General features: G+C 39.4%; 1 protein-coding gene across 1 annotated transcript in view; it reads left to right on the top strand.

The window, feature by feature from the left end:
• The window catches only part of exd3 (exonuclease 3'-5' domain containing 3), a 49,148-nt gene that overhangs the window by 457 nt on the left and 35,254 nt on the right, over positions 1 to 13,437 (top strand). Inside the window, exons 2-16 of the mRNA XM_085358104.1 lie at positions 3,118 to 3,177; positions 6,501 to 6,565; positions 7,234 to 7,395; positions 7,669 to 7,854; positions 7,948 to 8,001; positions 8,129 to 8,268; positions 8,371 to 8,477; positions 8,566 to 8,639; positions 10,433 to 10,471; positions 10,567 to 10,733; positions 11,109 to 11,262; positions 11,365 to 11,563; positions 11,662 to 11,771; positions 11,888 to 12,071; positions 12,237 to 12,409. Coding sequence (XP_085214230.1) covers positions 3,150 to 3,177; positions 6,501 to 6,565; positions 7,234 to 7,395; positions 7,669 to 7,854; positions 7,948 to 8,001; positions 8,129 to 8,268; positions 8,371 to 8,477; positions 8,566 to 8,639; positions 10,433 to 10,471; positions 10,567 to 10,733; positions 11,109 to 11,262; positions 11,365 to 11,563; positions 11,662 to 11,771; positions 11,888 to 12,071; positions 12,237 to 12,409 — 1,842 coding nt within the window. The 5' untranslated portion in view covers positions 3,118 to 3,149. The remainder of the gene's footprint in view (positions 1 to 3,117; positions 3,178 to 6,500; positions 6,566 to 7,233; positions 7,396 to 7,668; positions 7,855 to 7,947; positions 8,002 to 8,128; positions 8,269 to 8,370; positions 8,478 to 8,565; positions 8,640 to 10,432; positions 10,472 to 10,566; positions 10,734 to 11,108; positions 11,263 to 11,364; positions 11,564 to 11,661; positions 11,772 to 11,887; positions 12,072 to 12,236; positions 12,410 to 13,437) is intronic.

The following is a 13,437-nucleotide window of genomic DNA, read 5'->3' as shown; positions in this document are numbered from 1 at the left end:
GAGATCCTGTTTTTTAAAGAGAAAGTGTAGAGGAAGTTGGAGGTCTTTCTGTCACCACGAGGTGGGGATAGAAGATAATTAAAAAAAAAAAAAATAAAGACTCCACTGCAGGTGCCGTATCTCGTTTCTCATACTCTGTAGTCTAAAATAGATGCTGCTGCCCCTGACTGTGTCAGTGCCAAAGGCCCCTTCTAGAGCCTGCAGATATTTACATTGGAGAAACAACCGGTTTTCAGGCCCACAAAAAAACATCCTCAGTATTAAACTCACACTCACTGCCAAATGGCATCTTGCCCTTTCCCAGGCTGCAATTCCCACAGGTTTCCCTTGTTGTACTGTTGTATTTATTAAATTTTCATTTATTTTTTTAAATTTGAGGACAAATGGATACAAATGCAGTACTAGTACTATACAGTACTGCAGTTATTTCACCGCTAGTAATATCTTAATGTTTTTCCTAGGAGAAAGGGGGGAAAAAATAAGAGTTTGTATAATTCTTAACAAGCTTGAAAGTCCATATTTGGTCTGACAACCTTTGTTGTTCAACATAGCCTGAACTTTCTTAGGCAAGCCTCAGGAATAGTTCTCTAGGCTTTTTGAAGGACATTCAAAGCTCTTCTCAGTCCAGATGATCTTGCACTGCTTCAGTCATGTTGAGCTTTGGGGAGGCCAGTCCATAACTGATAGTCTTCCACTGTGTGCTTTTCTTTCCAAGCATTAAAACACCACTGGCTGAAGTGCAGCCCCAAACCGTGACGGATTTGCCACTGTGTTTTACAGAAGGCTGTAGACCAGGGGTCTCCAACTCCAGGCCTCGAGGGCCAGTGCCCTGCATGTTTTAGATATCACCCTGGGTCAGCACACCTGAATCAAATGATTAGTTCATTACCAGGCCTCTGGAGAACTGCAAGACATGTTGAGGAGGTAATTTAGCCATTTAAATCAGCCGTGTTGGATCAAGGACACATCTAAAATCTGCAGGACACCGGCCCTCAAGGCCTGGAGTTGGACACTTCTGCTGTAGGCACTCACTGTTGTACTCTGTTCTCACCGCATCTGTACAAACTTAGAGATGGACCGATCCGATATTACGTATCGGTATCGGTCCGATACTGACCTAAATTACTGGATCGGATATCGGAGAAAAATAAAAAATGTAATCCGATCCATTAAATATCACGAAAGCACCTCACAAAACTTGCAACACGCCGTAACTCACCTCAGAACGTTAGCACGTCGGAGCAGTATGCATCACGTGATAGAGCGGCTGCCGCATGCGGGACCTGTCGGTGGTCTGGATAGCATTTGGAGCTTCGCTAGCAACCCGGCATTTCATCTCCGACAAAGTTATCCCCGAGAGAAGTAAAGCAAGTGTGTAAGTCCATCTCTGAATGTTTGTAAAGCATTCCTGCGTTAAGCTTAACAAACGACTGCCTCTTCTTGCTGCTACTTCAATCATGAAACTGCTTAACGATCAGCTGATCGGCTTTTCTGTCGGGAGTACGTCTCTCTTGTTTGCTTTTGGCCCACTTTGCACCAGAAAGAGGAAACCAGCGGCTGAACAACAGCAGCACGTTTAAGCTCTATAAGCTGTTGTTAGAATTTATTTATTATTACTTTCTACTCGAGGATCTTTTTCTACGTAGCTGACGGCTGGTAACTGTGCAGGGGCAGATCTAGCAAAGTTTAGCCAGGGGGGCCGATAGGGCATGAACAGGGAAAAGGGGCACAAAGACATACTTTTCTTTCTTATTCTCATTTAAAATGTCTAGCTTTTAATAAATAATTATCTGACAGCCAAAGTTTTAATTTGATGCAAAATGAATAGAAGTCCATTACTGTATATAGTAACTATTAAGTCTAATATATATATATATATATATATATATACCCTAGTAAGCTATAGTACTTTTTCCTTTGTGAAGGTACCATCTGTGCAGTCTGCAATTTTGTTGAAGAAAGATGTTGAATCTATTTAATATTTCTTGAAAAATAATTGATTTCTGTGCATTTTTTTTTCCACACTGCATCAAATTAAGGTTGATTACGTCGATTAAGCATCATGAGGTGGAGCGTGAGGGGTGGTTCCCTATTTTTTATTTATTTATTTTTGTTGTTGCTGGGAGTTGGAACCCTATTAGTTAGGTTGCTTAATATTTATGCTAAGTACTCTTTAAAATACCAGAATAGGGAGGATGGTGTAGGTTTAAGTTTATTAGATTGATCAGTATTGCTGAACTATGAAATATTTTTTTTGGATACAGGTATAACAGAATAGCTTTAGTGTAGTTGTTGTTTTAAACTTGAGTATGAACTTATACAAAATGCAGCAAGATATTTAAAAAACAGTTTTGTTGATTAAAAAACACTATATCGGATTCATATCGGTATCGGCAGATATCCAAATTTATGATATCGGTATCGGTATCGGACATAAAAAAGTGGTATCGTGCCATCTCTAGTACAAACTGACAACTATTTGAACGAATAATTTCAAATGTGGATTCATCACTCTATAAGATCTATTACCACTGATATTCAGTCCAGTTCTTGTGTGAACTGGAGTAATTCAGCCTTTCTTCCTTGTTTCCCTCACTTAAGAATTGCCTCTTGACAGCCACTCTTCCAGTGAGGCATTTCTTATATTACTTAATGGAACAACTGAAGGATCAGATGCATCTCTCAGGTCCTGTGTCAAGTCTTTGCTAGATTTTTTTTATTTATTTTTTTCATATTTCTTCAGGATGTGACTTTTTTTTAGGGACACACTGCACACCATGTTGAGAGATGCCGATTTTCTCTGGCTAGGGAATTTTTCATAGATTCAGCTAAAAAACAAAAAAGTGAACAAATTATGTAATTTTGCAATAAGCTGCCAGTAAAGTGCCTAAAGACTGAATTTAACATTGGGTCTTTGGAAACTTCTGTAGACAGGATTCATAGGGCAAATTAATAAATGGTTCAACAAAAAACCAAAAAAAGCACACAATGTTATAGTATTAAAACTTTGCCTAAAGATGGCCGTGTTTACACATATTATCCAAAAAATATCCGTTTATTGTGACAGTGAGATATTTCAACAATGTGTTTTGTTGTTCCTTCTTTCTACACCTACAGAGTGATAGCGGCACCTCATCCTGCAGACAGAAATGAGCCGTACTACTCCAGAGGCCTCGGGTTTGTACCATAGTTTTCTCACACAGAGACCTCCTATTAAGGTTTCTTCCAAACAAAAAAGCCCATTTAGGTAAACTGTAGATTTGGTGGTGGCTATGAAGACTAACACACAGCTGATTAACATCAGTGACATGTACATTTGGAAGAGAGGAATGCTCTTTAAAAAAACAAGACATCACGAGCTTTGCAATAAATTTATTTTTTCAAACATTTTTGTTAATTGAGTTTCATTTACTCAAGCATAACTTTTTTTCAAAAATCTGATGGTCACAAATAACAGGAAAGCTTCTATCAAAAAAGCTTACGCAAAGTTATTGTGTTTTTGCAACAACCCTGGTGTTTAATACATACGGACCAAAGGCCAGAACCAGTCCACCAAAAGGTTCAAATTTTTTTTGTAATTAAAGTTTTTATTATTTTGAACATTTAAACTAACATAACATAAGAACACAAAACAACAAAAACCACACAAAATTATAAATAATAAAAAAATTTTGTTCTCTTAGAGTCTCTGTTTGCTGCTCAATCTTCCCAGCATTTTCTCGCATGCAGCATTTTCAGTCATTTTCAGTCATTTTCTCCTCCACATTTTCAGGGTTGGAGTCCGAGGCTCTTTCCAGAGTGTTAAAACAAGACGAACAAACGTCACAAGCCCAGTGTTTAACACTCTGAAGCCTGCTTTGTCTAACTGTGGCACCTCGCGTCTGTCCCCCAGTAGGCACAGTCTCGGTGATCTAAGTAATTGAAATGTCACCCAGCCCTCAATATATTTTAAAACATTTTCTCATATTGGGGAGACCCCCAAAAGGGTCAGATTTGACCAAATTGGAAAATGTGAAATTTCAAAGGAGGGCAACATTTTAAGATTTTCACAGCTGCCTTACTAATAAAAACATCACCCATGTCCTTGTGTAAAACACCAAAGTAAGTTATTGTTTTCCATTAAATAACTGAAAAGTACAGAGTTTTGTAGGATTACATTCCTGAATTGAATCTTATACTTGTTATACTTGTCTACCCTTTAGGCATGTGTCACTCTATATTTGGTGGAATCAGCTTGTAGTGGGTCAATTACGAAGAGGCAGTTAACGTGTAAACACGGGTTTAATAAGCATCAAATTCTTCAAGTCCTTATATACTCCTCCATTTCACCATTCTGTGATAGCACCTGTTGAAAGCCTTTTCCAGCACCTCCAACAAAATTCAAAAGAAGAGAAGTACTTGTCGAAGAATGTTGTGGCATCCTTCCAGTGAAGTTGAGCCACTTGCGCAACTGCCAAGTCGCACTGAAACTGTTCTGGTGGCTGTAATGACACCAAATGCCCCTTTTAGACACTTGATCTTTGTGTTTCCTTTATTTTGGCAGCTGCTTGGCAACATGCAGTCAGACTTGTCTGTGGATTTAAAACCGTCTAATTTTCACTGATATAGTTTTATCTGCCTATAAACATAAATTCTAAAGATGCACTCGGATAAAGTGCATAATTTCTCCTCCAAATTTCTGATTTTCTCACGTTCACAAAAAAGAAAGGAAACGAGTCACCTTCTAAGGGGTGAATGAGTGCATGTTCTCTGCATGTGTCTCTGTATTTGTATGTGGTGATAGGGTTATTATGTTATAATGAATGGGGAGCCTCTAGCTCTGTCATTCATCCACTAGCCAAGAGTGTAAAGAAGCTACATGCTCAACATTCCTCTCCTCTCTCCCCTTCTCATACAAACAGCGAGACTGAAGTGGGTTGTGGTGTTTGTGTGAGTCCCTGTGCACGTACCCTATGCATGTTCGGCAGCAGGATGAATGAGCGCGGGCAGGGTGCATAACAGAAAAGGAAACTCGGCGGCCTTTCAAATGTTGAGAACCGTTAAGTGGACTTTTGTGATGCTGTTTTTTATGCATGTCATAATCCATTTCATACAAAGCCACCGTGGGTAATAAAAAAGCAGTTTTGTCAAGTAGCTGAATATAATTTAATGTCAAGTAGAATTAAATTAAAAACACCGATAGATTTTAGGAAATGATCTAAAACAAATGTAAAGTTTGCTCTTTGTGGATCAAAACATGGCAATACACTGATGTAGTGCAACTAGCATTTTCATGAATAAGAAATCCAAATAGAGTCAACATAAAAGTGAGATAAAATTAGGCAATATTATTATACCAGTATTGCTGCAATTTAGTGAATTGCAAATTCACTAATTTAGCGTGAGTTTATTAAGAGAAGCTGGAGAATTGAAAGGAAATGTTGATTGATTGAGGGGAGAAAACAAAAACAAGCTCTACTAAAAGGGCCGCTGCAGGAAGATGAATGTAAAATTCATCTTTAACGGGGAACATAATAGGCAAAAAGTGTCACACCAGGAGAGGTGCAGCAAAGAAAGAGGCCAGCTCAGAGAGAGGAGGGAGAGGTCTTTTCGTCTGCTTTCCCAGGCTATGCATCAGGAAGGCTGTATTTTTTACACCATGACCAGCGCATAGCCTTTTCCTGGGGAAATCCGAGACAAAATCAAGAGAGACTGGTGCAGGGAGGGAGAGGAGAACAGGAAAAGTAGCCCTGGGAAGGAAGAAGGGTTGCGGCGGTGGGGGCAGATACGGTGGAGGCCACACAGCATGAGTGACAGAGAAAGAAGCTGGAGTTTTTGGGAATGCTCCGTGGAACACACGCACAGGCAGACACAAATTGTAAAACACACACGCATGCTCACAGCTTCTCTTGTTTCCAAGCTCTCGTACCCACCATGGCATTCCTAAAATGTGCTTCGAGAGTCTTCTCTGGAGTATTTTGGCTGCACATTCAGCTGGAATGCAGAGCTAATGCTCGGTTCCTCTACTGTCCAACCAGCCTCAGCTGTTAATCCGATGTTATGGCTGCTCTGCTGTGCCTGTTAAAGAAATAATGTTTGACGTTATGGCTGCTCTGCTATGCCTCTTGTAACAGTATTTTCTAGTGGATCATGTTACTGCCAAGTTAAGAATTATGTGAGACAGAAAATAAGAATTCAAAAGATTGGGCAAACAAATTTAACCTTTTGTTTACAAGAATTGGGGAGGGGGTCAACAGTATAAATTGCTTTAAATCTGTGCAAAACGTATAGCGCCAACTTGTGGCTTTTGGGGGTTTTTTCAGAGGATTTGCATCTTTGAACAGGTCAGTTTTCACAAAAAGAGCTCTTATAATACCCCAAAAAGACATCCATTGAAATAGTTTTAGTTTAAAATAAGTATAACTCCACCTCTGATTCCTTAACATGTCAAAGGTCAAAGTGAAATCCCACTGTGTGTGTGTGTGATTGTCTCTGTGCCTGTGTGTGCAATATGCCCCCAGGTCTTGACCCTGCCGTGCTGAGAGACCAACTCTTCGATCTGTGGAACCGGAAAGATCTGCAGATGGTAAGAGTCACTTTCACAGCGTGTGTCAGGTCCATATATGCAATACTGAGTGTGTGTGTTTACAAAGGTAGCAGGATTGGAGCTTTTGTGTGTCTGTATGAAGCATTTGCACAGGAAGGAACAAGTGAGAGAAAATCCTGAATCCTTAAATGAAGCTCACCTGTGTGTGTGTGTGTGTGTGTGTGTGTGTGTGTGTGTGTGTGTGTTAATGAGGAAACCAGACTGCCTGTCAGTAGGAAGGAATTTGTGTTGCTCTGAATGAACTTGAGATCTGTGTGAGTAGGATATTGAGTGCTTAACATCTGGTTTGCAAATTAAAACAGAGTCTGGATTTGTCACTCATATATTATTTTCTCGTGTAGGAAGTTAGAGATTGTTTTTTTTTTTTATTACTTTTTACACAAAATGTCTCAAAAGACTCATATATGCTGATGGAGTTAAGGCATTTTCTGACTCTAACTTGAGTGTAACACTTTGGCTTCACAAAAACATTTTTGAAAGATCCACTTTAAAGTCATAATAATAAAACAGAGTAAGCAAGTGCTCAGAGTTGTCCACAAGGTTTAGATTCGAAGTAATCTACCATCACACTTTAATGTTTTATACATTCATTCAACCTTCTCCTCTATTATAGTTTTACCACTCCCTTCTCCTCTGTCCACCCACAGCTACATTTGGCAGCCCTCCAGGGATTTTCAAAGCTGTCTGAGCCTCTAGAGGCCTTACTAACAATCCTGGAGAGTTGTCCGGGCAAACAGAAAGGTCGGAGCCACACCCTTGGCCATCACATACTCATGGAATTCCAGACATGGATTAAGGAACATCCTCAGGTAGATAGGCAAGCAGTTACAAACCTGCTGTTGTGGTTAGCAGTCCGACTTTTTCATCCTTTTGTGATTTTGAACTGTACACAAAGGCTTGCTGACTTTATAGTTGTGCCATCATTGAGATATTTGAAAATGAATACCTGAGCAATTTATTTTATTAGTGCAGACTAACAAACCTTCTCATTAACACCTCTGTAGTAGTGTAGTATTCTTTAGTGTTTTAAAAGGGTGTTTTTGATTTCTGTTTTGGATTGGGGGTTTGTGTTCTTCATACAGGTCAATCTGAGTTCAGTGTCGGAACAGCAAGCAGTGGCACTCCAACAGCGTGCTCTCAACTTGCTAACAGATACCCAGCCAAACTTTGTAGACAGTCTCATAAACATCTACCAACTCAGTTCACTGGATCCAGCCATACTCCGATTGCACATTACTTGGTTGCATGCTCTCAGCTTCTACAAAGAGGTGGGTGCATGATTTCATGATATTATTGTTGTTATTGCAGAAATGTTTAAGACAAAATAAAATCATAGAAAGTGAAATTTATAACCCCCACAGGCAGCAACGCTCGGTATTAAGCTGAACTTACAGGAAGAGTTAAATATGGAGGAGGTGAGATATCCAGTCTTTGTTGTCCTTGTATTTATTTATTAATTAACCATCAAATGTCTTCTATATAAACTCACTATTAAATCTCTATCCAACTTCCTAAATTTTCATCTCCTATGTTATTCTGCAGATGTGTGTACCACTAATCGTGCAGGATAAGATGTCGGTGGCCGTGTCCTTTGTCTCAGGCTACAGTCATCTAGAGGAACGATTGGTTAAACTTCTAGACTCTTGGTGTCACCCCAGCTTCTGTGTGGAAGAGCTAAACAGGTATGGTACACGTATGTGAACTTGATACAGGTGTCGACATGCAGAGCCTTAAAAGAAAAAGAAAAAAGTTGTGTAACTGTGTGGGTACGCATGTTTCCACAGTCAGTTCCCTCGCCTTAATCTGACCAAACAACGGATGGAACAGATTCAACCGAAAATGCTCACCAAACACGTCCTGCGACTCATGGAGAAATTCAAGATTGATAAAGGTGGATGATTGGGTGCATGTTTCGTTCATGCATATTGCAGGTGGATGTCTCGGGCAGAAATTGTAGTGACCTTGTCTTTTTGGTGCAGGACTGTGTCCCAATGCACTGCACAAGAGGAGACTAGACTCTCTGCGTTTCCTCATGTACAAGAGGTTTGTGGAGGTAAGTGATGGAGCAGACGTTCAGTTTTATTTCAACGTCGTTATTTTTTATTACGTGCTGTCATCAGCATTCACCTTTATTTCTTTAGCTAAACTGTTCAGAGTAAAGTAAACCAATGAAAATGGAAGACAGATATAATTTTTGTTTGTTTTCCAACAAAAAATTATTTCTGACATCTGTTTGTTTTTTGCCAGTAAAAAACAAACAAATAACTTAGATTTGTACAGCACCATTCAAGAAACTCGAGAACGCTTTACAAAACATTAAATAAACTCTAAACTCATTAGGAGGGGCATAAATGTGATCAGTGTGTTTAACAAGCTCGTGAGTTTCCCTGCTAACTTACAGTTCAGTGAGCTGTGCTTTAGTTTTTACGTAGTGATATACAGCTATGTGAGAGTAAATGTTTTCACGAAATTCTATGCAGTCCACTCTTACTACTTTTATAGGAACTTAAAAGGTGATGTAGCAGCCAGGTTCTGCTAATCAAATACAGTTGATTGATTTGACAGTTTGCTGGTCTGGAGCGTTCAGCTATGTGTTAACACAGTGCCATAATCTTCCCAGCAGTCCATGTCCCAGCAAATTTCACTCCAAGGTCAGACTGTGCAATGCTCAGAAATCCCAGGACTATAGCTTCAGTTAGCATGTGAAGAACTGAAGTAGGGTACAGTTAGAAAACTGAACAACTGTGGCTTGTTTGGGAGGGTTGCCAAGAGAAAAGCTTCCTCCCTCTAAAAAGAACGTGACAGCAAGTCTTCTGGGACAATGTACTTGGACAAATGGAACCAAAGTGGAGATGCTTGATCATAATGCATGGCTCCATGTTTGGTGAAAACTAAGCAACGCACAAACACCTCATACCAACTGTCAAGCACAGTAGTGGAGAGATTTGTTTTGCAGCCACAGGACTTCGGTGCCTTGCAGTTACTGAGTCAGCCATGAACTCCTCGGTATAACAAAGTGTTCTAGAGTCAGATGTGAGGCCATCTGTCTGACAGCTAAAGCTGGGCTGAAATTACTTCATGCAACAGGTCAATGATCCCAATCACAGCAGCAAATATACAACAACATGGCTGAAAAAGAAAAGATTCAATGTGTTGCAATGGCCCAGTCAAAGTCCAAACCTCAGTCTGCTTGAAATGCTGCGGCGGGACATTAAGAGAACTGTGCATAAACAACTGCCTGCAAAACTCAATGAACTAAAGCAATGTTGTAAGGAAGAGTGGGCCACATTCCTCCACAATGATGTGAGAGAGTGATAAAGTCATACAGAAAATAACTACTTCAAGTTAATGCTGCTAAAGTTTGTTCTGCAAGCTATAGAATCAATAGGTATACTTAGTTTAGTCAATAGAACTTATTTTTCCACTTGACTGTATGTATTATTTTTTGTGAAGTAGCAGTTCAAAGTGCAATTTAAACAAAAAAGCAGAATGTGGTAAGAGAGTGTCAAATCTAATTGTGTGACATAAATGCACAAAAGGGGAAATATAAAGTTTACTAAAAGCTTTTGAAACCCACGTCTGTGTGCTTAAGAGAAGAAATGATTTGTTTCGATAAGTTAGAGAAGATAATTAAGTCTTACCGTCACTTTAACTGACACTGCTTGCAGAGGATGAAAATGTAGACTGAGGACTAGTAGACAATATGATCAGATATTATTATTATTATTGAATTTTCAGTTTAGCAGTACCCTATTGTTTAGCTGCCAAATTCTCCTCACATTGTAGATTAAAAATTGTAATGAAGAATAATTAAAAATAGCATTTTGTATCTTTTTTTCTTCGTAGAAAGGCATGACAGAAGAGAACTGGATTGACCATGTACAAGTGGGTTTGTATGTGTTTATATGTGACTTGATGAAGCCTAAATTTGTATGGCGCTATGTCTTGTATGCAGTAAGTTTATTGTTGTGTATGTATAGTATGTAGTGGCAGATGACCTTGAGCTGCAGATCCACTTGGTGGAGATGTTGGTGAAGTACTCTTGTCTTCGGAAAGCCTCCCAGTGGTCACTGAGATACAGCATCCCCAGATATCGACTTCCCTGTGGAGTATGGGAAACCCAGCAGAGTCTACCACGTGCTCTACAGTAAGTTGGCCAGAACATGTATAAACATCTTCTGTTACGCAAATTGTGGTATGTACAAACTGTATTTTTTATATAAAGGGAACTGTGGAGTCTAATTTTTCTTCTCCACATCCTGTTTCTCACATATTGCTTACTGATTTCATCCTGCTTTTGCAACAGCTTCTCAATGCAGTCTTATAAACAAAGCTTTTGTGCTCACTTGGTTCTTTTTCACTATTTACATATTTCGCTGATTCACTCGACTCATTCATAACACCTAATGCATTGTTTTAGTCACTTTTTTCCCTCCTATTTGGTTATCAGTTTGCCATTATAGAGCACACAGTCTTTTATTTGCACATTCATAAAAAATACACATTTCTCACCTCTGCTCAGACAGATATCTCTGAGTGATACTGCAGAAACTGAGGAGTGGGAGCTAGCTCAGTCTCACTGTGAGAAGTTCTACCAAGTGCCACTTACCAAAGACAAGGTGCACTTTGTGGACACACCAGAAGCTCTCGAGAGATGTCAAAGCATTCTGCTCAAGGTACAGAGGATTAAACAGCACCTAATGATGGGAAAAGTCTGTATTTGCAATCATGTATTATTCAACTTTCTCTCCTGTGTTCTGCTATCTGTCCTTTCTTAGAAAGGTGTTGTAGTCGGAGTTGACATGGAGTGGCAGCCAACATTTGGCTGTATCTCAACTCAGCAAGTGGCCCTGATACAACTTGCAGTTTCTGATCAGGTTTTCCTAATAGACCTCTGTGCTAGGAGATTCTGTGAGCACCCAGAAACAATTTGTTTCATCAGGAGCTTGTTCTCCCAACAAAGTGTCCTTAAACTAGGTTAGCATGTATTCAGTGTTATATCCAAGTCATTCGCCTTTTTTTTTTTCTTTTTACATACTTTGGTCTCCTACATTTCTCCTTTTATTGCAATTCAGGATATGGTATGGCCAGTGATCTTAAGTGTCTGTTGGCCACCTGGCCCCAGTTACAAGAGGACCCACTGAAAATGGAGGGGATGCTTGATCTTCTAAGTATACATAAAAAAGTAATCTTTCTTTTCATTTCCATAACTTAATATAACGCAGTTTCTAAATGAAGTCCTGCACTGTTTAAAATAAATGATTGTTTTATGCTATTTTATGTCTGTAATTTGTAATGTAGATTCAACATAGTGCACTCAGCCGGACTCAAAATGGCCCTAAAGAGGTACTGGTGGGAGAGGACTGTGCAGAAAAGGGCCTCAGTCTGTTGGTACAACAGGTCCTGGGAAGGCCCCTGGACAAGACAGAGCAGATGTCCAACTGGGAGAAGCGGCCTCTACGCATCAGCCAAATTAGATATGCAGGTAAGGTATTGTGCATGCACAGACAGACAATGACAGAGAGACAGATGGTCGCTGCTCTCTTCTCAATAGAATATCAGAGATTATTTTGTTATCCCCTGATGAACTGCAAACCAATAAATCCCCCCTTTTCCCCCTCTCTTTCTTTTGCTTCTTAACATCTTCTAGTGGCAGATGCCTACTGTTTGCTGGAAGTGTACTCTGTCCTCTCCCGCAACCCAGCATCTTTTGGGCTGCCTGATGACCTGCGCAGCATATCTTCAAGCCAATCAGAGAAGAGCAGAGACAAGAAGCTGAAGGAGAAAAAGGACAAGCAAACAAAACAGACCCTTGAGAAAGAGGTCAGGGATCAGTTGCCTTTTCTTCTTTTTTTTAATACATCTTTATATCTATATCTAGATAGGTAGGTAGAAAGGTGTGTCTGTGTGTGTGAGTTGGTATAGCTAATAAACTATGAATATTCAGCTGTTTGATTTATTGACATCGTTATTAGACATTATTAACAGGAGCAGAACTGGCTGTTGCAGTAACTCTGCAGCATTCAGACCAGTGTGTGTGTGTGTGTGTGTGTGTGTGTGTGTGTGTGTGTGTGTGTGTGTGTGTGTGTGTGTGTGTGTGTGTAATAGTCAAACCTTTACACCTGTGTGTAAAAACCAAAGACGCTGAACTCATTTCGGATGGGGGAGAACAAAAAGTAGAGAAATAAAAGTCACTGCCATGAGTGATAAGATAAGCAATTTTCAAGTCAAACTTCTTATCTTACGTTAAGAAAACATATACTCTACCACCTGAGCCGCAACCTTATATAGATTTTTTTTCCCTCATTAGTTGACTTGATGAAACATGTAGTAACTGTGCTTGCTGGTCTAAGAGGTAGAGAAATTTAAAAGCTGTTTTATCTTTATATTTATTTCAAGAGTTCAGTTTTAAATATTTTTCCCACTATTTCACAAAAGTTCATTAATATACTTGACCTGCTTTGTTCATATTTTACTTTTATTTGTTTTTGGTAGGTTTCATAACCTTATACTCAACCTGGACATGTTGGAATTCTACTGTGAATGCAATTAACAATTATCAGTGTTGTTGAGACCAAAACCAAACAAGGGACCTAGTAAACAGTTTCCTTATAGAGGGTCTTTGCATCAGAGTGGCATTTTAATACTTGAAGCAAAGAGTATGTATTCAGTTAGGTTTTTTTGCCTTTTTAATGCAGAATTTCATGCAGAAACATGATTGCAGTCACCAGCAGGATTACTGTAGGTGTTGGTTCCGCTTCATAGACAGCGACCAACCTATTTACATGTAAAGCAGAATCTGCTAATTTAGCTATTCATTCTTCTGTGATAAATTTTCATGTTACATGTAA

Source organism: Diplotaxodon limnothrissa, linkage group LG7, assembly GCF_057381915.1.
Source record: "Diplotaxodon limnothrissa isolate DT_005_m linkage group LG7, D_limnothrissa_male_GT1.1, whole genome shotgun sequence".
Lineage (NCBI taxonomy): Eukaryota > Metazoa > Chordata > Actinopteri > Cichliformes > Cichlidae > Diplotaxodon > Diplotaxodon limnothrissa.
Note: the sequence above shows the minus strand (reverse complement) of the source record. Positions and strands in the feature narration are given on the sequence as shown.